The sequence below is a fragment of the Nematocida ausubeli genome (genome assembly GCF_000738915.1).
Source record: "Nematocida ausubeli strain ERTm6 chromosome Unknown supercont2.7, whole genome shotgun sequence".
NCBI lineage: Eukaryota > Fungi > Microsporidia > Nematocida > Nematocida ausubeli.
Genome location: NW_026515640.1, coordinates 23325 through 47283, shown reverse-complemented (window position 1 = coordinate 47283; position 23959 = coordinate 23325). Strand labels below are relative to the sequence as shown.

Here is a 23959-nt window from a genome sequence, read left to right as displayed (position 1 = left end):
AACCAGAAATTAGTCTATAGTAAAAATGTCATCTTATACGCTGTAGACAGTGCATTACTAGTAGACAAGTAGTAATTAATAAGAGATATTTGCCTGGAATTATCCTATTAGTATGTATTTATTGTAAGTCTATTTCTTGTTGTATTTTTCACTATTATTTTGTTTTGTTACTTTTTCTTGTCTATGGTGAGTACTAGCCCATTGTAGTGCTTAAGAGTCAGTACGTGGTAGGGCAGTAAATCCCAGAATAAATTGAGTATTCATGGGTTTAAATGAAGTATGCACTGCAGCTATTAAAGAACACAATGAGTTTAAACAAAGAAAGTCTGCAAGATATACAAATAGTTGAATTTATTTCAGCATAATTTATTCTTCTCAGAGACACTTTCTTCCTCTGAGACATTGCACTTGGCTTCTTCCATTTGACAGCATCCTTTATTTCTTGCTGTCTATTTATAGACTACAGTGGAAATATGAGTTAATTAAAAAACGGAATATACCCGAAAGGGGAAGTATTTTAATAATTAATTAATTTTAATTTAGCATAAGAAGACAGACTCCTCTATAAAATATTTCTGACTTATAGAAGGAGATATTTGGTTCTTGTGACAAAGAAAATAAACAAGTTAAACTTGGTTTAGTATTCATTTAATCTGCTTGATTGCCTTGTTCTCAATGCAATTTATATTCATGGTGTTTTTGTTGTCTGCATATTTCCACAGAAATCCATTCAAAATTATCCAAAACAAAAACAACAAAGATTAAAATTGTTAGTTTGTTTGTAATTCACAAGCACAAACAGATTACAATCTGTTTATTTAAGCATAACAAAAACACATAGTCTAATTGTAATAGCAAAAGTAAAGGCATAATCCCACCCCGTATAAATATATTTTTTACAAAGAAATTAAATTTACCCCTGCACTTAATAGAATGTATTATTAGAATGTATTATTTCAACTGTGATTAATGAAAAATAATTTAATTTATTTTCAAAACAAATAAAAAATAATATCATTTTTTTCTACTATATAAAGACAAGAATATTTTGAAAAAAAGTATAAAATGGCAGGCGTAAGAGCAACCACAATAGTATTTATTGGATTATTAGTTGTAGGTGGTTTAGTAGTAGGATACTTAGCACTGAACCCAGAAATATTTAATTCATATAGCAATAACCACTATGAAAAACAATATCGTAGTAGGCAGGCGAACATAAAATATTCAGAAAAACAAGAACCCAATCCAGAAGTTAGATACAAATTTCAGATAGATAGTCAAGGAGGTCAAGATGGTAAACCTGGTCGAAGTGGCGGTGGCAGCTACTTCGATAGTGACGCGAGTACAAATGTGAATCGTATTTATGATCGTGATGGCAATGTAATAGGGGTTAGCACTTTTAGCACTTCTGGTAAAGATGGCAATAATTGGGGTTATAGTTACAGTTATAATGGTCGACCTGGTCAGCCTGGTCGAGGAGGTAACGGAGGCAGCGGAGGCAGCGGAGGCAGCGGTGGTCAACCTGGTCAGCCTGGTCAGCCTGGTCAAGGTGGTAACGGAGGCAGCGGTGGTGCATCTGGTCATGGTGGTCATGGTGGTAACGGAGGCAGTGGTGGTCAACCTGGTCAACCTGGTCGAGGAGGCGAAGGTGGTAACGGAGGCAGCGGTGGTCAAGATGGTGAACCAGGTCGACCTGGTCATGGTGGTAACGGAGGCAGCGGTGGTCATGGTGGTCATGGTAGTAACGGAGGCAGCGGTGGTGCATCTGGTAAAAGTGGCAATAGTTGGGGTTATAGTTGGAGTTATAATGGTCAACCCTCGTCGTGGTGGTCATGGTGGTAACGGAGGCAAAGGTAGTGCATCTGGTCAACCTGGTCGAAGTGGTTAAGATGGTTACTAACACATCTGACAAAGGCATCTGGCTTAATGGTAGATGCAGTAATGCCTACTGGTTAAAAATTCAAGTATATCCTGAATTGAATAATGGCAATTTAAAGACATGAGTTTAAAATGTTCTTTATACCATAGGAACTATAGATTCTTGGTTTTCTTAGATTGGAATATAATAAATTGAATGCTTTTTAACTTAGAGTATATTGGGTTCTGTTGTATCTCTGTATCTAAAGCACTAAAATATTCATATTTCACTGCAGTGAATTATTTTGTGTACAGTAGAGAGAGTACTAGCTAGTATGATTTAGTTAGCAGAATATTTCTTGGTTTAATTTCAGTCAAAGGCATAGAAATAATTATAAAGTAGAGATCCTTATATCTATGTGGTTGAATATACTGGCACCTGGAATATGGATATTCTCATGCAGACACAAATTATTTCTGTTTAATTTCCTGCTGCACAGTGGAATTTTCAAGAAAATAAATGAATGAACTTAAAAATAAATAAATGTACTACTACAGATATAAGTGTACTAAGCAGTCTAATATACTAGATTGTTGCATATATTTAAAATATTTTATTTAGGCGTAGAATGTCTGACAGGTCAGTAGGAGGCTTGAGGAGTGAAAGTAAACTAAAAATATATAATACAATCACAAAGAAAAAGGACGAGTTAAAGATGGAGGGATACTTCTTTAAGTGGTACACATGCGGGCCCACTGTGTATGACTCTGCCCACATAGGACATGCACGAAGTTACATCACACTAGACATAATTAGAAAGACTCTTGAGAGATACTTTGGGTACACGATAACCTACATAATGAACATAACAGACATTGATGACAAGATCATACTAAAAGCAAAGGAGACAATGGAAAGTCTTCCAGAAAATATTCATGAAGAGTTTAAAAAGCTCTCAATTAATAATATAGCAGAAGAGACAGAAGAACAAAAAAGAATACATATAGCAACTAGGGCAGTAAGCAGGAAATATGAACAGGAATTCTTTGATGATATGGCAGCCTTAGGTGTTGATCTTCCAAATTACACAACAAGAGTGAGTGACTACGTCGATGAAATAATCAACTTTATTGTAGGAATTGAAGAGAAGGGATATGCATATGAGAGTGAAGGATCTGTTTATTTCAATGTGGAAAAGTATAAGGAGACACATAAGTATCCATTAATGTGCAATGCAACCACACAGGAAGACCAGCAGAGTCTCCTGGAAGAAGGAGAAGGGAAATTAACTGCAGGACAAAAGAACAGAAGGGAAGACTTTGTCTTATGGAAGGCAAGCAAGGAAGGAGAACCAGCCTGGACATCAAAGTGGGGACCAGGCAGGCCTGGGTGGCACATAGAATGCAGTGCAATGGCATCAAATATTGCAGGTGGCAGGATAGACATGCACTCCGGTGGAATTGATCTTATGTTCCCGCACCATGACAATGAAATTGCGCAGTCAGAAGGCCATGGATTAAATAACTGGGTCGGTCATTTCTTGCACACAGGACACCTGCACATTGAAGGCATGAAAATGAGTAAGAGTTTGAAGAATTTCATTAAAGTGGAAGAACTTCTAAAGAAGGGAACTACTAGAGAACTGCGCCTGATGTTCATACTTCAGAGATACAGTGGCCCAATGACTTACAGTGAAGAAAGCCTAGAGAGAGCAAAGGTAATTGATAAAAAGATATTTAGGTATATCTCACTCTATACGGATACACCAGCCAAGTCAGTCAATGCAGTGCACCCATTTACAGACGCAGAGAGAGAAATCTTGCAGGAATTTGAAAGAACAGCACGGGAGATTGACCAGGCCATAAAGGATGACTTTAATTTCCCAAAGGCACTAAAACTGGCAGTGGACCTGGCAAGTATCGAGTCAAAGACTTCTCTTAGAGAGATTCATCAGCAGATAGCCGGGTACCTAAAGGGTCTTATGCACAGTATAGGCCTGGAAATAGAAGTAGAGGCAGGTGCCTCTGCATCAACTGAAATGGTTGAAATAATAAGCATGTTTAGGAACAGAATCAGAGACCTAGCAAAGTCATCAGCCGACAAGAAGTCTTACTTTGAGGCATGTGATGAAATACGAAAGGAAATGGAGACACGTGGCTTTGTAATTGAAGATGGCAATGGACAAGCATCTTCTTCTGTCAGAAAGAAGTGCTAATTACAACACAGTACAGCCTAAAATAAACCCAAATTAATTCAATTTATTTCCCGAATGCATAATCTACCTCAAAGTCATCGATGTCTTCAAAATCCTGTGGTTCCAGGCGGTCAGACTCTGCTTTATCTGGGAGTTCTTTAAGGAGTATTTTCCCCAGTTTATTCTGCGTCTTTATTGTGTTTATTTTCCCACATGCCTTGCACCTTTGCTGAATGTGCTTTCTGTTTGCGTCTGTGAACAGGACTGTCTCTGGATTTCTTTCACAAGATTTGCAGAGAATGAATTCTTCTATAAATTTAAATATGCAAGATTGCACTTTCTCTGAGGTGTGTGATCCATTTATAATATACTTTGAGTTTGTTTCATCCACACTTGACAGAGTCCCTAAGTCATACGATAAATATTTCGTAATATATTTTGGGTCTCTGTCAAGACTTTTTGCTATGTCTTCTATATTGACCAAGACTGTTTTAATTCCATTCCCTCTGCCTTCTATCTTCACTTCAATCTCTGGCATTTTGTACCGATAAAATACATCTTCTGAGTTACGATCGATGTTAATAGACTTCATTCAAATAAAAAAATGCACAACACAGCAGCATAAATTCACCCAGAGAGAAATATCCAGTACAAAGAGAGTGAAATATCACAATAAGAGAATGACCAAGGGAATGATGAAAAATACTTCCATATGAAGATATACTGTGATGTATACGGGAATAGTTATATTTCTGAAGAAGAATTATTTTAAGCGTCTTTAGTCTTCCTTCAAGATTCCTTTAAGCCTCTTTGATTCTTCTGATTTCTGAGTATTTAAGGGAATATTTATATGCAGTGAGTATTTATATAGAGTGAGTTATAAGTGGTAGTGCATTGATTCGGGTTTATATCGGACTATATCTTGATATACCCCGATATAACCCGAATCTCTCTGTTGTAGGCTTGAAATACTCTGGGAATATAAATATAAGAAATACTCTGGGAATATAAATATGCGTATACCAAGGTTAGTCATTTATTTAGTTGCCTATTCTACAGGCATTCATTAGACTAAGCGCACTCTGCATTGTCTGCTTTAATTATATAAGATCCTTGGTGCACTGTGACTGTGCAATATTTAATTGACAACTGATTTAACTATTTCATCTGCAATTTGCTCGCACAGTTTTTCTTTTGATCGGATATCTGCAATTGTCTCTTTTACTTCACGGATTACTTCTTCTTCTACCCGGGCAAGGTCTTCATTTGTACTCCGGAAGTATGCATCTACGTCTTCTTTTTTTTTTCTAAGAAGTTCTTGTTCATATTCTTTAGCTCTTTCTTCTGTTTTCTGGCATATAACGTCTTTTTCCTTACGTGCCTCCTGGATAAGTTCCTGTGCCTTCTTGACTTCTTCTGCTAGTCTCTTAATGCTCTCTGTGTTCATGAAAAAATAATTGGCAAACACACAAATATTCTTTATAAGAGCAGAATATTAGGGAGAACAGAGACCCAAAGACAAGTAAATATATACAGATATAACAGTAGTATAGACTAAATATACTGGAGTGTTTAAGATTAAAGTATATTTATTCTAAAGAATATTCTGTCTTGTAGTACTATTACTCAGAGTGTACTAGAAATAATTCAAATTCAGAAATATCCCAGATACAGTATAAAATACATTATATCCATTGTAAAGTGCATTTATAAGGTAGTTACTGAGTGAATTACCCTAATACTCTGGTATTTTTGTTGTTTTATATCTAAAATATTTTCAGTCGCAGCCATGACAAATAATCTTTCACTACTGAAGAGGGAAAGAAGCGAAGAAGAAGGGAATGAAATTAAAAGAGAAGAGAAGGACTTTTTAAAGCTATTTGAGTTTGTGTGCAATGGAGATCTAAAAAGTCTTAGGAATGCCATGTGTATATATGAAATAAGCCAGGGTAAAGTGTTTGACCTTAAAATAGTGAATAAGTTTGGTGTTCATCTGATACATTCTGCTGCATACTACGGGCAAAGAGAGGTTGTTGAATTTCTTCTTTCTGCTGTGAGTGAAGTAGAAGAAAAAGACATGACTCTCTTTGAGGCTGTCACATCAGACAATATTTCATTTGAAAGCAATGATGTGGATAATTTCTCTACTGCCAGCTCAATTATTCTTCCTGTAGTATTTGGCCATGCAAAGCCAAGCACTAGTTTTATAAATATTCGGTCACTTGATCACAGTGCAACACCCCTTCACTATGCAGCCCTGGGTGGAAACAGAAATAATATAATTCTGTACCTACTTGCATGCGGTGCAGACCCCAGGCTAAGGGACAGCAGAGGGCATACACCACAGGATCTTGCCAGAGTGCATGGCCATAAAAAAACGGAAAAAACCATCATAAAATACATCAGAACAATAAATCAGAAGATAGAGTCCTTATAGGATCCTGTACATGCATAAGGTCCAGAGCATATACATGTTCAGGCCATAACTAGCATCAAATAATTGAGAAGATTCACTCATTCCAAATAAAAAGAGAGTATATTAGACTATTCTAATCATGCGAGATCTAATTATTATCTGTATTACTGCATATAATATGGTTTATATCACAGTAAAGGACCGGTCTTCAAGGCAACACCAAATATTTTTCATGGCGCAAACACAGAAGTTCAATAAATATTGTTGTCGAACTGAAATCGTTTAAATTATTATTACTAGTAATATAGAGACATCCAGCAGAAACCATTACTTCTAGTAGAATTACTAGTAGTAGTAGAGAGAGACAAAAAATAATTATTGTTGCCTACTAAGAAAACTAAAGATAAAAATTTATTTAAAATTACTACTATATATAGAGCCACTGGCAACAATTATTTAAAATTATTACTACTAGAGAGAATTATTAATACTAGTAGAGAGAAGCTGAGAACAAAAATTATCTAAAATTATTACTAGTAGTAGAGAGACAGCAGTAAGAAATATATACAATGAATATACAGGCCTAGAAATGATAAGAATAGACAAGACCCATATAGTCATATAAATGGTACAAATATACATAAAAACGATAAGAATATACGAGACACAGGCAGTCATATATCCATAAATATCCATAAATATATAAAAATATATTCGGGTTATATACATAAATATTTCTTGTCTTCATGAAAGCATCAAAAATATTTCTATCCTTTTATTAAATAGTTTAGACAGTTTGGACAAAAATCTACTGCTATTCGGGTTATATCGGGTTTTAAATGAATATATATCTATTGAATCTTTAAGATTGACTAATAACTAAATTCTTGTCTCTTGGGAGATTTCAGAAGATTCCTTGCATATATGAATGAATTTATTCACAAATTAGTCTGTAAGAGATACATATAATTGGTTCAATTAAGATAGAAGAAGTACTAATGGATTCTATTTAATTATGTATGGTATAAGCTACTAGATGATATCTTTCTGCAGAATTAATAATTTGATAGTCCTTCTGTAGCTTACGCCATAAACTCCTTTTTTTGCACTTCCATGATTAGGTCCAGTGCAGAGACCTTTGCGCACGGGTCTTCCCCGTATCCAACAATCATGTGGGATATCCCTGCATCACTGTGCATGAGCTGGCAGGCTGCATGTGCATCCTGGGCACTCAAATAAGAAACAGATATAATACCTCCTTCTTTCCTTTCTATTCTGTCTATTTCGCCATATCTTGATAATTCTTGTTCTAGCTTTGACTCATTTACAGATCTTTTGTCTACTCTAAGGTGAATAGTCCGTGTAGCCCCTTTGTACGCAAGGATTGGGGCTATGTGAGGAAGTGGCTGAATTTTCCCAGGACCGAGTTTTATTTGCATGCCCCTTATGCAGACAGAGAATGCCTGGGAGTACTCTATGAAGGCAGCAGCTGATACGTAGTTAAAAAACCCAACGAACGCACACTTTTTCTCCCGAATTAATTTAATCATAAAAACACGTCCTCCTTGGACAACAGAAAGAATCTCTGAAGGGGTTGTGTCTGCAGGTATATTCCCAAAGTATACTGTCCTGTTATTATATGCAGCCACATCATCTGTCTCCCCTGCCCCGCACTTGTCCTTTGCAAAACACGATTTCACATTCTGGAACAAACTATCATCCCTTACATTCACCACAAACTCAAGTGCAGCCGAAAAAGAATAGAATTCCACATATGCCACCTTCCTGTCCCTCATTTGCTTAAGAGACTCAACTACACCATACTTCTCAGCTTCTTCCCGAATAAATTCATCCGACATGAAGTCATCCAAATTTGAGAGCATAATATTCCTGGACCCCCCAGCTGCATGCGACAAGTACAATCTATTCCTCTCTTCGTCTTCCATCACAGTCTCAATTGGCTTAACACGAATTTTGTAGTCATCCAAGACAACTTCCTTCCCAAGCCTTTTCCACTGCTGGTACAATTCGTAGTAAGAGAAGAACGTAATGTATACGTCTGTGCCCTCTTGTTTCACTGACAAAATATCCGTTCCTTTAATGAGTGACAGTACATGGTGCAAAGGCATCTTCTCAGGTACCTCACTAAACTGTAGAACTGTATATCTTTGCATCTCCTCCGGTGATTTATTTCTTTTCGCTGTCTTGTTGTCTCTCATTGCATTCATGTCTTTAATGGATTTTTATATTTTTTAATTACACTAATATGTATAGACATGAAACATACTTAGCAGTCTACTTGAGTGCACTATGCAGCATATGCTTGGCAGATTTCATCAATGGGAAGAATCTGTATGAATCCCTTGTTGGGTTGGTTGAAAATCGGGTTTACCACTTTTTGCTATCTTTATTTTTTATCGGCACTCTGTACGTTCTGGGCCGTGTGCTTGCGTCTTTCACAATGGGTGAACTTAGTGCCTTAGAAAAAGAAGGAGTACAAGAGAGTGGGATGCATTATATTGGGAATATTTGCTTAGTTGTGACTTTATTTTCAGATTACATAACCATAAGGACACTTGTTCTGTTTGCCTTTGTCTTTGGTCTTAAAGTGCTTCACTGGCTGGTTGGCTTTAGAATAGATGCACTTGAGAAGAGTGGTTCTGTCTGCCAGAGAATTGAGAGGATGGTTGGCTTGGTGTGTCTTCTCTTTGTGGTGGACAGTCTCTTAACGTACCAGTTCATTACGCAAGTGTACAATTCCCCGGATGTCTCAATTTTATTCGCATTTGAATTCTTCATTCTCTTTGCTTATACAATTAGGTCTTTGTATTCCCTGGTTATCCTGCAGTATGCACCTGATACGGGCATTGAAGACCGAGTATTCCTGTTGTTCTATGGGGACTTTGCCTTCTGCATAGTTAAGATACTCTCACATATTATGTGCCTGGTAGTCACTACAATGTACTTTAGGATGCCCATAAATCTACTACGAGAGACAGTCGTTGCAATAAAATATCTGATTACTAAGACAAGATCAACCATAGCGTATAAATCATTAATTACATTCATAGAAGGCTGCCCAGATGTTGCAGAGGATGACATTGGTGCAGATAGAATATGTCTTATATGCCATGAAGAGATGCAAGTAGGGAAGAAATTGGAATGCGGTCATATTCTGCACCTGGTGTGCTTGAAGGAATGGCTGCACAGACAGCAGGCGTGTCCCATCTGCAGGAAGGCCGTGCACTCGAAAAAAGAGGCGCAGTCTGCAGCTAGCACGCAAGATAGAAGAGAGCAAGATGAAACAGCAGAAGTGCCATCTATTGTGCGGGTACTTTTGTCTGGGCAGTCTGATGAGTATGAAGGTGTTCCTGTGACAATAAACCATGAAAACCCATAATGATGCTAGACTAATTTCTGTGCATCTGTAATACTAGAATACTACGGCTGTTGTAGTAAGTATATTTATTACAATAAACTACGTATTTATGCTGTCTTTAAGTGTACACTGCATAAGGAATATTGCAGTTATGAATATTTTCTTATTGACTAATTTTAACTGTCACCTTGCTTTTTCTTTCTTTTTTTATCTGGTGTTTCCTTTGAAATCACAATTTTCCCAAATGAGTCATATCTGACGTGCTGTTGATTTAGGGTACTTATTCCTTCTGTATGGACAGTTGCTTGTTTTTGCTGAAATTCTTCTTTTTCTACTGGAATTCCTTCTGGGTCACGCAGACTCAGTATCTCACGAATTTGCACTAAGATGCTTTCCCGTATGTAAAATATGAATATTGCAAGTACTTCTCCTTCTGGGATGGAGTGTGCCCGGAATAAGTCTGCTGCATATATTTCTGGTTCATTTTTGATGGGAAACCGGAAGCACACTTTGTCTTGGATGTGCAAATAATTGAGAACTTTAAAGTCAATTGACAGATTTATGGTGGGTGTATCTGCAAGTTCTTTAAACCTGTCAATATCTGCTGTGTACTTTTTTATTTGTTTGTGCAGATCTTCATAGACCCGGATGGCAGGAGACCCAGTCCTTGGCTTTAAGTTTGGTGTCTCGTCTTTTTCAACTCCTGGTATAAATGGGAATACGCATGTGATGAAGTATTCTGGGCTATACTTCTTGCTGTCTATAAAAAATAGTTCACTAGAATTTGGTGTTCCCTCATTGGCTCTCGCTCGGATTGGCAATAACTCCATGGATGTAAAGAAAATAATATTCAAGACGCATTGTGATCACTATGTAAATAGAGTCTTCTATTTGTATACGCAAAGCAATGCAAGACAAAACTATTTCACTGAGGTGGCTGGGAAAGCATGCCACGCAGTCAAAAGAACAGTTAAAAATAGATCCAATCAAGAACTTACCCCTTATGGAAAGTTCAGTTGAGATAAAAAAGAACAAAAAATATAGTAGAGATAGTGTAGGGTGCATCTCCAGGCCGACCCGGGTACTACAGATTTGGTACCCAGAAGTACAGAATGGCAGGGCAGACCCGATCTGCCTGTGCTTCTTGTGTGATGAAGAGAGTGTCTGCAGTATGTGTAATTGTGCGTCTGGCTGCGAGGATCCAGAAGAGAAGACTGGGGAAGTGTCTTTTGTGAATGCAAAGAAAGAGTGCATTGAAGAAAGTCTGCACATGGAAAACAAAATTGATGCATTCACCAGGAAGGAGACATCTGCCCATAGGAATTATCGATTTGATTTCTGTCAGAAGTGCATGTACTTAAAGAGCTGGCCTATTATTTCTATTGAGGAAAGAATGTGCACTGCAAAGTTTATTACAGTAGGGCAGGCACTTGCCTTCTATCAGGCCCATAAATATATTCTACTAATGTCCTTTGGGGATGACATAAGGATGCCTATTCTGCATCCAGCCCCTAGTGTGAATTTATTGCTGGGTGTCCTTGACATGGCCTTCTCTGCACAGAAAATGAACATAGAAGAGACTGAATTTGAGTGCACGGGTGAAGAGCGCATGAAAAGAGAGATTCGGATGAAATCTGGAGTGGGGAATTTTGTTGAGCCATGCAAGTCACTTGACTTCATAGGGATGGCAAGTGGAAGGAACTCAAATATTGTCCTGCAGGAGAGAATTAGGGAGATGACGCAGGAGGGTCTTTTGCAATGCATATCCACACTCACTGCGCAGGAGTTTGTCTACTTGGCAAAGCACAAATATGGGACGTATGTGATTCAGCTGATTATTAGCCAGATCAAGGAAATTCTGTTGGTGGAGGAGGTGAAGAAGCATATGGCGCCATATTCAACAAGCCTGCTGCAGCATGAGATAGGAAACTATGTGATCCAGAAGATAATCAATTATGATGTGAAGTTTGTGTTTGACTGCTTCATGAAGGACTTCAAGCAAATTGCAAGCAGCAAAATAGGCTCGCGTGCCTTTAAAGGCTGCATAAAGCACTTTCACCTACAAAGAAAGGAGATCATACATGTGCTCTCTTCTGAGTTTCTTGAGTCACTTCCCTTTGAGGAGCAGAAGGTGATTCGCACAGCACTAAAGGAGATTCTGTTTGTAAATAACAAAGGAAATTAAAATCCTACAGAAAGAAAAGGCGTACACTGCCTGGGTAGTTCTGTAGACTTTAAAAATAAATAAAATTCTGAAAGAACAAAATACCCAGTTATATTCAGTGCATGCATCTGCAAGGCAAGAATACTGTAGTATTTACTATTTATATACTGTCTGTATTCACATATATTCACTGATTGGTTCTTATAGGGTTATATCGAGTTATATAATATTATGCCACATATATGTTTATTGTGGTATTTTACCACATTATTATTGCATGAGCATACCACATTATTATTGCGCGAGCATAAAAGTCCATCAATTTTCAACTCACATTCTTCACTCTTCCTCTCCAAAATATTCTTCGTACTAGGAGGTCACTGGATATAATTTTATTGAATTTTGTTGTCGACAAGAAATTTAAAAATATTATTAGTAGAGAGAATTATTAATACTAGTAGTAGAGAGAGACTAAAAACAGAAATTATTTAAAATTATTACTAGTAGAGAGACTGACAACAAAAAATATTAAAGAAGTGAAATGTCTATAGTAAGAAATATTCAACAAAAATACAAAAGGTATTCGAGCGTGTAAAAAAAGACATTCAAGTGTGTGACCAAAGATATTCGAGTATATAGCAACTATCTACTACTATCCAATATTCACTATCTAATATCTATCTATCTTAGAATACTATCTACTACTATCCAATATCTACTATCTTGTTATATTCTTCTCCCTAAAATATTAATATGCACTGTCGCGTATATCTCGAGTATGCCCAGAGTATAAAGGTATGAAGGTCTGAAGACATAAATGTTCCACGTGAAATATTGAAATTTATTGACTTTCTAGTTCTCAGACCGCTTTGCCAGCTGAAGAATATTCTTTAGCTCCCTGCAGAAAACAACTTCCAAAAGGTTATCGTCATCCACAATGCAGTACGGTATGGCAAGTGTCTCTAGATATTTTCCAATGACAACCTCCCCAATTACAGACTTGACAGTTCGCATTTCTTTGATCATTGCCCCACTGCCTACAATTAGCAGCAGTGTATTCGAGAGCATTCCCTGTGACAAAGACCCATCATAAAAGAGACCATCACTTATTAGCACATTATACCCGTATTTGTACTCGTCATTAAATACCCAGGATATGCGTGTCTCTTTGTCGTTGAAGGTAAGGCCTTCCAGGAGACGGCGCATGTCTTGGTGCTGGTGGACAGTCGAGCTGAAAGTGTGCAGCTCAAAGGGCACACCCAGAAGATCGAGTGAGTTAGTGATGCTTGTTAGACTTCTGATCAGTGCATCGACAATACTGGAGTTTTTTATGCTCCCACTGTTATCAACGAATATTCTTATCAGATACTCGCGTCCTTGGTTCTTGCTCTTTCGCATCCAGATTCTGTTCTTCTGCCCGTCACTTGCGATGTACGAGATAATTCTCTTCATGTTCAGTCTTCTTCCACTTGCGTAGTCTCCTTCGTATGCGGATTTCTCATTTTCCTCCAGGACCACACTCAGCTGCTTTGTTAGCTCTGGGTTTGTGATGTGCTTGATCTCTTCGTAGTACGCAAGGGGATCAAGAGACTTCAAATTTGGCTTTTCAAAGGGCGCCTTCTGAGGTGCTTCTGTTTGAGGTGTTTCCCGGTACTCTCCTGTATATGCTTCTTCTGCATCTACGTCTTCTGCATCTTCATTCATCTCTTCGCCCTTATCAACGGCTATTTCCCTTTCTGCTCCTTCGCCTTCTTCGTGCCCAATTCTTTCTTGGTCTTCATTTTCATCCTCTTTGAATAGCTGCTCTGGGTTGGCTTCTATCTCTGCAATCTCATACTGCCTGATATTATCCTGGTACTCTTCGCTTTCGTACTTCTCTATTGAGACATTCTCACTGCTTTCTTCATCTCCTGTTTCCAGGTCAATTCCTTCCAGGGACTCTTCTTCAAGCGAACATCCATCTTCTACTTCTTCCAGATCTTCCTTATTGAATTCTCCTCCTTCTTCATCGCACATCTCCATGTCCTGTATGTTCAGGGACTCTGCATCTTCTTCTTGATTTTCATCTATGTGAATTTCTTCTGGCTGCTCGTTCTTTTCGTCTCCTTCTGTTGCATTGCTGCCTTCCTCTTCATTCTTTTCTTCTGCCTCCGGGTCTTCCTCTGCGCCTTCATCGTTTTTATCTGCCGGTGCCTCTTTGTTCTTCTGGTTAAATTCTTCCTCGTTTTCAGAGACAGATCCGTTGTCAACTTCAATGTCTGGCTTATCTTCAGCTCCTGCTGTGTTCTGGACTTCACCTGCATTCTCGCAGTCTACCCCATCCTCTTCATCAATTTCATCGCTCTGCATGTCTTTTTCATCTTTGTAGTCATCGCCAATCTCTTCTTCCTTTTTGAGCTTCTCAGAGATATTCTTCTCACCTTCACCCAGGCGCATGCCAGCATCTTCCAGCTCATCAATAAGGCCATCCAGTCCATCTTCCTGGTCGTCATCCCCACAGAACCCGAAGGTCATGAGCTCAAAGAACAGTCCAAGCGAGACAATTATCAGCCTGCACTCTTCAGGCGAGGCCTGCATGGCGTAGTTCAGCAGCTTAATCGAAGTGTCTGAGATTCTTGTGGCAATCTGGAAGTTAATGACAGGATCTGCCTTTAAAACAGCAATTCCACTGTGCACGATCTTTGCAAGAACAATGTGTTCATCTTCCTCCCCGGTGTATTCATGCTTGTAGAAGTCACCTGCCCCAATAATTCCTATCCTGGAGATCCCAGCAGGCATCATGACAGAGAGCCTTTCAAAGAGAAGATACAAAGACCTAAGCTTCACACTCATGCTTTCCTTTTCCAAGAGACTTTTTTGTCTTCCCACCTCCTTCGCCATGCAGACGTAACACTCTTCTTTGTCACAGATGCATGCAAGGGAGACTGTCCTGTAGAATAACTGCGGCTTTATCACTGAGACAATTGGAGCCAGCAAGTTCTCAAGACCTTCTCTTATGGCATTTGCCTTAATAAGGATCGACTTTTCTCTGACTGGCACTATGGCACCATCTGTTCTCACCTTAATTGCAAGAGCTGTTTCCACCTCTTTTATGGCTTCCTTCACTGTCTCACTAATTTTCTCCTTTTTTCTTCTGACAGTCTCCAGGTACGGAAGGAAATATACAAGAATATTATTAATTTCATAGCGGCCTCCAGAGACAGACATTTGCCTGATGATTTCAATTCTTTTTTCCATGTCCCCTACAGTCGACTGTAGCAAGAATTCTTCAATTGCGTACAGCACATTCTCACTGGATGCAAGCTTCTTAGAAGAATCAAGAGAGAGTGCACTGAACAGGTGCAGCAGCCAGCCTCCGTGTATTTCCGTGTACTTCTTTGGGTTATATGACTCTGGGTTTGCATATTCCTTGTAGATTGCGTGTCTAGCTGTATTCAAGGGCGTACTCAGAAGGTTTATGTGGATTGCCCTTTCATTCAGGCGGTCCAGTTCAAGTGCGACATTCTGTGCTGGTACACCCACGGGCATAGACTTAATCTCCAGAACGTGCTCCAGAAGGAGCTGTTTTGCACCGTCATCCTCTCCCCAGTCATATTTCATTCTTCCTGTGAGGTTTTTCGCATTCTTTATCTCAAGGTGCGTCTGGTCTATCTGCTCAACAATCCGTGGATGCACTGAGACTTTGTAATCTGCCTTCTGTTCACCCAGAGACAAATCTAGGCCTCTGTGCTCTAGCATTGCATACGATGAAATTATTCCATCAGATGCTGCTGATACAGAATATCTCTCCTTTCCTTCAATGAATGCATCTGGTGAGTGCTTTGAGAAGGTAGTTTCGCATAGAAGAGATCCGCATAGAGTGAATATTTCTGCAGGATTCACTAAATCGCAAGAGAACATTCGCCACAGAATCTGTGCTGCCTTTGAGTGCAGAGGCACAAGTGCCAAGAATGAAGATCCGCTTTGCGTCATGGACTTGCATATCCTGGCAAGCCCGTCCTTTGGCGAAGTAGTTCCATCGCATGCCTGCAGTGCAGCCAAGCCTATTTCAGATACGAGTACACTTTGCTTCTTGGCAGATATTCTTTCTATTCCGCTCTTCAGAAGTGCGTAAGAGAAGCACTCCCACAAGTCAGAGTATTTTGACATATCTCTGCGTATCAGGGAGAAGGCAAGTGATTCAGGATACTCTGCGTGCTGTGCATCTTTAACAACGCCTTGCAAGTAGTATGCAAACTTCTTGAAATTTCTCTCTTTTCTCTTTGCCCGCAGGTCTTCCAGTCCTCTTACTATCTGTGCTGGTGGATATAATAGGCGCACTCCGTACTTGTACATATAGTAGTTCTTTTTCATCTGCCGCACTGCACTCTCTACGCGCAATTTACTTTGCTCTTCAATCTTCTCAATCTCCAGGAATATTAATGGGTCAATTTCGTACTTCAAGCAAGCTGCAAGCAGCTCAGTCAGTGCATCGTATGCAGGCGGTGCTGTCTCCAGGTCTGCAATATCTTTCTCCAAATTGCCTGACAGGGCGTCTAGTGCGCGTGCTATTTCCAGAATAATCGGAAGGTTCTTGAGTGAGTTAAAAGAAGCCAAGGCACCAGACGGACCGTACGCTGCTTCAATTAGCTTTATCCTGGCCATGCGTATAGAGACGTCTTTCCTGTGCAGGAAGGGCAGGTCCATTGCCTCAAAGTATGCTTTAAGGGCACTCTTTCCTGTCGCCAGTTTATCCTGAAGGGAGAGCAAAGAGTTCAGTACGTCCTGAGGGTCTTTCATTTCTCCTGCAGATCTATCGACTGGCTTAATACTAGATCCTTCTTCAGCTGCACTCTTTGCTGCAAACTCAGCACAGATTGTATACTTCTTCTTGAGTTCCGTGTACAGTTCTGTGTTTCTGTAGACTGCCCTGTACTCTGGCTCAATTGCATGCTCAGAGAGTCTTTGGACTAACTCACTAATTGACTCGTCAATTCTGCCTGCAGCCAAAAGGTCAAGGACCTCCTTCTCCAGATCACTCTGTGCTAGAGTTCTTAAGTGCGCAAGAATATCTTCTTCTAGGGTGAAATTTCTCACAGGGCACTCTCGCCCTAAATCTTGCAAATCTGCAGGTGCCCGGAGGAGTGGTCTAAGGCCAGTGCCAGAGACTGTGTTGTACGCAATTATTCTGCGCGCCCTGATGTGCGTGTGCAGTAAGCCTGAAGGAATTCTGTGCCGAGTTGCCGTTGTAAAGGGCATTGCATTCTTTGCTGCTGGAATGCACAGCATCTTTGCTATGTCAATGGAAGAGAAGCACTCAGACAGGTTCACTTGTATAGATCTGTTAATGAGTGCAGGAGAAAGATCTTTTGCACTTTCTGCGAGTGTGAAAATAAAGCGAGTCTCTGGGTGTGTGATTACACGCCTGGTCTCACTCCCTCCCTTCTCGTGGATCTCCAGGCCCCCTCCAATCTCAAACAGACTGTTCAGCCTATCTACCACGTCATTTTTCACAAGATTAATATTCTTCAGGAGAATGACTGCGCCTGCCTCAACGGCTTTTATGAAGGAAGAGTCCTCCCAGGCAAAGGGCATGCCCTGCTCCTTCTCCTGATCAGACTTAACGTACCTCCCAAGGAAGTCAGATGGCTCCATGTCCTTGTGGCAGGAAACTGTGCATATGCTGCGCCTGGTGACTGCAGCTGCAAAGCGTGCAAGCCTGCCCTTTCCTGCTGGGCCCCTAATGATACACGGCCATGCGTGGTTTATTCCATGGACAAGTGCTTCCAGGGCAGGCACATTCCCATGTGCAATGACGTAGTCCTGGTCTTGTGACAAGTCGCACTGCAGGAATGCCTTTCCAATGAAAAGCCCCTCTTCTGTGCCTCTGTAGAACAGGACGGGTGAAATTTGCATCTGATGGGTTTTTGGTGCTGACTCTCTCTGTATGGGATATGCACTGTGCTTCTCTTCTTCCTTGTCTACCTTGAGAATGGGCAGGTGTGTGCCAGAATATTCGAGAATGTCCTGGGATGCAGCCTGTTCATTCTTCTTTGCATCTGCACTTTCTCTTTGCGTGTACGGGATGAGATGCGGTGAGCCAATGGCCATGTGCCGCAAGCAGTCTCGCAGGTTAAGATCGTATGACTTTTTGCTTTTGAGTATCTGATCGACAAGAGTGTGGACTGCGCCTGGGTCACTGGAGTGCGGCGTAGGGGCCTGCAGCAGAATAATCCGAAGATCATCTTCTGAGAATGCGCCCCTGTGGATTCGCACAAATCTACTGAGGAATGACTTTGGAAGGAGTTTTCTTCCGTCTGTCCTGGATGTCTTTGGGTTCATTGTCCCGAAGATGACTGTCTCTGGGTGCAAAGAGACAGAGCCTATCTCAGGCACAAATATGCGCCTTCTGTAATCCAGACAGCCATTCAGGCCCTCCAGCACACTTTGTGTGGCCAGGTTTATTTCATCGACAATAATCCAGTCTCCCCGGGTGATAGCCCGAATGAACTCGCCTTCAATGAAGACAATCCCTTTATCTGTGGGGGTATTCCTTCCTGTTAAATCAGCCATCTCTGTTTCGTTACTCAGATTCACTCGGGTCACTCTCTTCCCCATGCGCCTGCCCACTTCCTCAATGATTTTTGTCTTTCCAGTGCCTGGTGGTCCCTCCAGCAGCAAATTGAATCTGCAGAACAGTGACTGCAGTATGCGGTACAGGGTCTCTCTGACGGTTGGTGGCGAGAATGTGTAAGAAGAGTTCTGTGCTTTTGTTTGAGCGTGTGTCTTCTGCAGGACAAATGGGTGTATGCCGAATAGTTCATCTGTGTCTATCAATGTCCCAATATTCTGGACTGGCATCTGCCTGACTAGTTCTATGCCTTCTATGAATATTGTAGCCAGGTTCTTTGGGATATTTGTGTCTGATGGGTAGTTTGCAGCGTATCTGGCAAGTACTTCTGCCTCACGGGCACTCTCCACTTGGATTTGTGTCTTTGCCAGGGCCGTGTGAATTGCCCTGTACAACTCGCTTCTGTCGTGTGCATCAAACAGGCCGTACTTTTCAGCGTAGAACAGGAAATATTTAACGGCTTCTTCATTGTTTTCAAGTCTGTCCACGTATATGGTTGTGAACCTAGTGGATATACTCTTCCCTACCTCTCTCTTTCCGTAGTCATCTCCTGGGTTCATGGTTCCGATGATCCTAAACCCTGGCTGTGCTGTGATGTGCTGGCTGGTCTCGTGTATTCGCAGAGTCCTGTCATCAAAGAGTTCATTAAGCGACTCAAGCACGGAGTCTGGCACCAAGTTGATTTCGTCAATAATCAGTGCAGTCCCGCTCTTCATTGCATCAAGCAAAGGGCCGTCCTTCCAGATGAATCTGGGCGTACTTTCTAGTGCTTGGCTGGACAAAGGTCTTTCTTCTTCTGTGTCCCGGGCTGCTGTCTCTCTGTATCCGCCTATAAAGTCGGACAGTTCAATTCCTGCGTGCATTCCAAGGACGGTGCTGGGTGTCTGCATTCTTCGAGAGATGTATTCAGAGAGGTAGGTCTTTCCAATGCCTGGTGCCCCAACAAGAAGGATATTTTCACTTGCGACCCATCCTGCCTCGATCTTTCTGAGTGTGCGAATGACTCCTGGTGTAAGAAGGGGCGAGTACTCGTCCTCCTCCAAGGGGAATGAGATTGCATCGATGTATGCCTTTGTGGTGCAGGGTATTTTGAAGACCTTGGTGAAGTGTTTGCACACGATATTTTCTATCTTCTGCTTTTCCTCTGGGTTACGAATTTTCTCTGTGAGAATCAGCATGGTGTAGTAGAAGAGTCTGTCTTCCTGCTTCGCCTGCGTGTCAATGAATGGGGCCTGTACGTCCTGTGTGAATCTTTGGAGAATCTTCATGAGCTCACGGAGTGTAATGTACTCGTGTGATCTGTTGCACGTGAGAATCCTGAGTTCTTCGTATATGTCAAGTAGCACTTTTGCAAAGACCTTTCCTGTGCGCATTCCGTGCAGAAGAATTTCAAGTTCCTCTCTTGTCTTTTCTTCAACATATATCTCAATGAATCTGTTTCTGAATGCTTTGCTAAGGTGCTTTCTGTTCCTGTAGTCAGTTGACTCTGATGGGTTCTGTGTTGCAAAAAGTGCAAATTCTGGGTGCGCCTTGACAATCTCCTGAGTGGCTGGGATGAAAAGTTCTCTGTTGCTGTCAAGAAGTCTGTTAAGGGACTCAAGCACTTCAGTGGGTGCGAGATTAAGTTCATCCAAAAGGATCCAGTGACCTTCTCTGACTGCTTTTATAAGAGCACCTTCTTTATAGACGAATTCCGAGGCATTTCTACTCTCCTTGCACTCTGCTCCTTTGCACCTTCTTTTTACAGCCGGGTCCTCTTCTATTTGTGTCTCTGTCTCTGTGGGATTAGTGTGTGAGACGCCGAATGTTCCCAGATATTCTGTGATATCTGTGTGCTCGTGATTATTTATTCGGACAATCTGTTTGCCTCTGCTTTGTGCAATGTACTTTATCAGGGAGGTTTTTCCTACAGAGGTAGTTCCCTCCAGAAGAACAGCTGTGCCTGTGGAAATAGCAGACTCTATTTCACGGATGTACTCCTGGGCCTGTGGTGTGACAACGTAGTTCTCTGTTGATGGGAGCCTGTGCACTTCTCTCTTCTCTTCCTTGAATATTGTCTGGAGCAGCTTTCTTCCAAGGACTTTGTGCTTTATGCAGAGCTGTGTCAAAAAGTTCACCTGAATTGCCTCTACAACGGGAATATTCCGCATTTTCAGGGTTCGTATCAGGTTTCTGATTCCAAACAGGGCGGGTCTGTTGCTTCCAGTGCGCAAACCGTGTGTCTCTGCAATACGCTTAATCTCCGTGTAGAACTGCACGATATTCTTTATCTCTTCCTGGTCATGGTTCTTTCCGTAGCCCTGTGCTACAGCCAGCACGTCCCCTGGGTATCTGTCAATTTCGTCCATCCAGTGGTAGAGGGTTCTGTCCATCTCAATGTTTTTCTTTCCGTGGTCATCTCCTGGGTTGATGCACTGGAATATGACGGTTCTGCTGCTCATTGGGATGATCGCCCCGCTTTCCTCTATGATTGACAGCTGTCTCCTCTGGATTGCTGTGTTAATGTACCGGAGGGTGGAATTTGGTGCCAGATTACTCTCATCCAGGAGTATCCAGTATCCGTACAGTGCAGCACGCACTAAGGGCCCCTCTACAAATATGCACACATTCTGTGCGCCATCTTCAATCTTCTTGAGAAGACTGAGGGCCTGTGCCAGCTTTGCAATTGCTGTTTCCTTCTTCTGAGACGGCTCCTTTGCACTTTTCTCACTGAACTTTGCAAGAAGGTCTTCTGCTGTGTCAATGATCACATCTACCCTTCTGTCTTCTGCTGCCTTGTCAACCTCCCTTAAGAATGCGTCATTTTTCTCTTCATTGAAAAATACTTCGAAGTATCCTTGTACGATATCGTTGATGTGGAGAATCAGTTGCTCTGACGTAGCAAACTGGTACGATCCCAGTAGGTCTGTGATATCTGTGTCCTTTGACAGGTTCACACACAGCATCTTCCTTGCATCTTTGTATCTGCCTGTCAGAAGGGTCTTTCTTTTTTCAAATATCTTCTGGACAGTTGTTGTCTTTCCTGTTCCTGTCTCTCCAATTAGCAGAAATGAGTTTGCAACAGAAAGACCTTCAACCACGTACAGAATAAGGCGGATTGCAGGCACTGTAAGCACGTACTCCGTCTCTTCCTGCAGGCACTTTGTTGCCTCATACGCTGCACTGCTCCAAAGAGCCTCTATGTCTTCTCCTCTTACGCACATCATGCTCTGCAGAGAAATCTCTTTCTCGTCTCTCTCCTTTGGGGAGAGGCCTGAGAGGAGAACATCACTGAGTATTCTGTACAGCTGCGTACGTGCCTCTAGTGCGCCCTTCTCTGGTGCTACAATATTACACACGCACATTCTGTCTAGTATCATCTGCAGGTGGTAGTATATTTTTGTTCTCTCTTCCACCTCTCTACCCACGCACTCAATCTCGTATGCATCTGCGTACTTCTTTATTGCCAGAAGGACTGTTGCAGCAGTGCTCATCACTGCCTCGTCTGGGGCCTCGCCCTGTGTAAGTATCTGGGCTATCTTTCTTGCTAGTAGTGCATTATAGTCTTCCTTCTGCAATAATGCTCTTCTTTGGTCTTTTGTTTTTTCTTTGTTCTCTGCGCTCTCTTCCCTTCTCATCTGCATGAGATACGCTAGCCCTCTGTTTGAGTCTGCTGAGTAATCCTTTGAGAAAATAAACAGTTGAAAGGACTCGTTTGGAGTCTCTTCTGTCCCTGGGATATTTGCATACTCTGAGATGATGTAGTTTGTAATTGGGTTCTCTTTCTCCTTTGAGTTGACAATCAGCCAGTACCCATTGCGCATTGCCCTAACGAGCGCACCTTCTCTTCTTACTATATTCTTCTCCTCAATGTGCACCTGCTCAACGAGAGAGGCTGTGTCCTGTATGTCCTCTGCATCTATCTCTATCACGGGGATCTTTTTCATCTTGGCTGCTGCATACAGTATTTCCTTTGCTTTTATCGTGTTTGGCATCTCTGCTGGCACGTGCAGCTTTCTAACTATGTCGTACTCCTGCGAAAACTGGTCTATTTCCTGTGGTGACCCCAAGCGGAACGTATTTCTGCTTGCTTTTCCTATTTTCGTTTCTTCCGTTGTAATTGAACTCATGAAAAATTCTGTAAAAAAATATATTTATGTCCAGCACTGAGTCTACAAGTATGGATGATTACTCTGACACTGAGTACTACACAGAAGACGAGAACTATGACTCACGGGATGGGTCTGAGCTAATGGCCTCTAGCGGGAATATGCCAGATCTTTTCACTGTGAGAACGGGTGAGTGCCCCGGGGAGTACGAGCGCATTGAGCTTCTTATCAAGCACTCGAAAGTCCTCAAGTCTGGGGGCATATCAGAGGAGGAGAAGGCTGCCCTGTTCTCGCACATGGTGGTCCGGTCTGAGGCAGAGGGTATTGAGGCAGAGCCATGGATTACGTCTTTTTTCTCTGTGCTTCAGTACCCGACTGTTCGCTCTATGCTGCCCAGCAAAGTGGCAAGTGCAATTGGCCAGCTTCCAGACCACGAGACTCTGGATGTGCTGATTTCCTTCCGCTTCTCAAACGTACCAGAAGAGATCGTGTATGAAATGTACGAGTCATTCCCTGGTGCGCACATGCACAAAAAGGACCAGAAAGTGCTTCTTTTGTCGCTGGAGAAGCCCGTGCAGAAGGAAGAGGAGGCTGAGATAAAGCGCGTATTCCCTGCCTTTAAGTTCCAGGGCAGCGGAAAGCTGTTCCCCGTTCACACAGAGGAAATCTTTTTGATTCTTAATGCGGAAAAGCCTCTTTTCAGCTGCTTAGTGCACGATGACACCGCAATCAAGGGATACATTCTAGATAGAGAAAGATTCATTGCTTTCATAGAGGCAATGAAGAAGTACTATACATAGAAGCCCAATAATTAACTAAATCACAGAAAGACCTTTTCTACACGCACTTTGTTTTTCTTCTTATAGACTTGTACTATACTCAGCCAGAATTACATTGTATTTGGTCTATGCACGCATTGCACATGACTAAATAACTGGAGCTTAAATAGTCTTAGTCACTCTGTATTATGTATATTCTGCAGTTCCACTATAAAGATACTTCTAAATTTACTTTTTAGTCCAGACACTTTGGGATATGGGGGGGGTATATTATAATTCGGGTTTTTCGGGTTATATCATTGCTTGTTATTCAGTTATTAAGTTATTTTATTTCTTGTTATTCAGTTATATCATTGCTTATATCATTGCTTGTTTATCAGTTATTCAGTTATTTCATTCGGGTTATATCGGGTTATATCAAATTATCTATAAGCTACTATTGTTTTATTCATCGATTTATTAAATATGTTT

The 23959-nt window shown here is 41.2% G+C and overlaps 11 protein-coding genes across 11 annotated transcripts; 6 read left to right on the top strand and 5 right to left on the bottom strand.

The window, feature by feature from the left end:
• Nucleotides 1–1417: 1417 nt before the first annotated feature.
• On the top strand, nucleotides 1418–1888 carry NESG_02440 (uncharacterized protein; the record flags this gene model as incomplete). Its single annotated transcript, XM_053050044.1, has 1 exon — nucleotides 1418–1888. One exon carries the CDS (start codon nucleotides 1418–1420, stop codon nucleotides 1886–1888), a length of 471 nt encoding a protein of 156 aa, XP_052903673.1.
• Nucleotides 1889–2486: 598 nt separating this feature from the next.
• On the top strand, nucleotides 2487–4073 carry NESG_02439 (cysteinyl-tRNA synthetase; the record flags this gene model as incomplete). The annotated part of the gene is made up of 1 exon (XM_053050043.1): nucleotides 2487–4073. The coding sequence occupies one exon, from the start codon at nucleotides 2487–2489 to the stop codon at nucleotides 4071–4073; it is 1587 nt and encodes a 528-aa protein (XP_052903672.1).
• A 43-nt stretch (nucleotides 4074–4116) lies between these two features.
• Nucleotides 4117–4644, bottom strand: NESG_02438 (uncharacterized protein; the record flags this gene model as incomplete). The annotated part of the gene is made up of 1 exon (XM_053050042.1): nucleotides 4117–4644. The coding sequence occupies one exon, from the start codon at nucleotides 4642–4644 to the stop codon at nucleotides 4117–4119; it is 528 nt and encodes a 175-aa protein (XP_052903671.1).
• A 546-nt stretch (nucleotides 4645–5190) lies between these two features.
• Nucleotides 5191–5499, bottom strand: NESG_02437 (uncharacterized protein; the record flags this gene model as incomplete). The annotated part of the gene is made up of 1 exon (XM_053050041.1): nucleotides 5191–5499. One exon carries the CDS (start codon nucleotides 5497–5499, stop codon nucleotides 5191–5193), a length of 309 nt encoding a protein of 102 aa, XP_052903670.1.
• A 342-nt stretch (nucleotides 5500–5841) lies between these two features.
• On the top strand, nucleotides 5842–6489 carry NESG_02436 (uncharacterized protein; the record flags this gene model as incomplete). The annotated part of the gene is made up of 1 exon (XM_053050040.1): nucleotides 5842–6489. The coding sequence occupies one exon, from the start codon at nucleotides 5842–5844 to the stop codon at nucleotides 6487–6489; it is 648 nt and encodes a 215-aa protein (XP_052903669.1).
• Nucleotides 6490–7550: 1061 nt separating this feature from the next.
• Nucleotides 7551–8687, bottom strand: NESG_02435 (uncharacterized protein; the record flags this gene model as incomplete). The annotated part of the gene is made up of 1 exon (XM_053050039.1): nucleotides 7551–8687. The coding sequence occupies one exon, from the start codon at nucleotides 8685–8687 to the stop codon at nucleotides 7551–7553; it is 1137 nt and encodes a 378-aa protein (XP_052903668.1).
• Nucleotides 8688–8734: 47 nt separating this feature from the next.
• NESG_02434 (uncharacterized protein) lies at nucleotides 8735–9868 on the top strand (the record flags this gene model as incomplete). Its single annotated transcript, XM_053050038.1, has 1 exon — nucleotides 8735–9868. The coding sequence occupies one exon, from the start codon at nucleotides 8735–8737 to the stop codon at nucleotides 9866–9868; it is 1134 nt and encodes a 377-aa protein (XP_052903667.1).
• A 155-nt stretch (nucleotides 9869–10023) lies between these two features.
• NESG_02433 (uncharacterized protein) lies at nucleotides 10024–10677 on the bottom strand (the record flags this gene model as incomplete). Its single annotated transcript, XM_053050037.1, has 1 exon — nucleotides 10024–10677. One exon carries the CDS (start codon nucleotides 10675–10677, stop codon nucleotides 10024–10026), a length of 654 nt encoding a protein of 217 aa, XP_052903666.1.
• A 77-nt stretch (nucleotides 10678–10754) lies between these two features.
• NESG_02432 (uncharacterized protein) lies at nucleotides 10755–12032 on the top strand (the record flags this gene model as incomplete). The annotated part of the gene is made up of 1 exon (XM_053050036.1): nucleotides 10755–12032. One exon carries the CDS (start codon nucleotides 10755–10757, stop codon nucleotides 12030–12032), a length of 1278 nt encoding a protein of 425 aa, XP_052903665.1.
• An 831-nt stretch (nucleotides 12033–12863) lies between these two features.
• On the bottom strand, nucleotides 12864–22730 carry NESG_02431 (uncharacterized protein; the record flags this gene model as incomplete). Its single annotated transcript, XM_053050035.1, has 1 exon — nucleotides 12864–22730. One exon carries the CDS (start codon nucleotides 22728–22730, stop codon nucleotides 12864–12866), a length of 9867 nt encoding a protein of 3288 aa, XP_052903664.1.
• Nucleotides 22731–22756: 26 nt separating this feature from the next.
• Nucleotides 22757–23509, top strand: NESG_02430 (uncharacterized protein; the record flags this gene model as incomplete). Its single annotated transcript, XM_053050034.1, has 1 exon — nucleotides 22757–23509. The coding sequence occupies one exon, from the start codon at nucleotides 22757–22759 to the stop codon at nucleotides 23507–23509; it is 753 nt and encodes a 250-aa protein (XP_052903663.1).
• Between the last annotated feature and the right edge of the window lie 450 nt (nucleotides 23510–23959).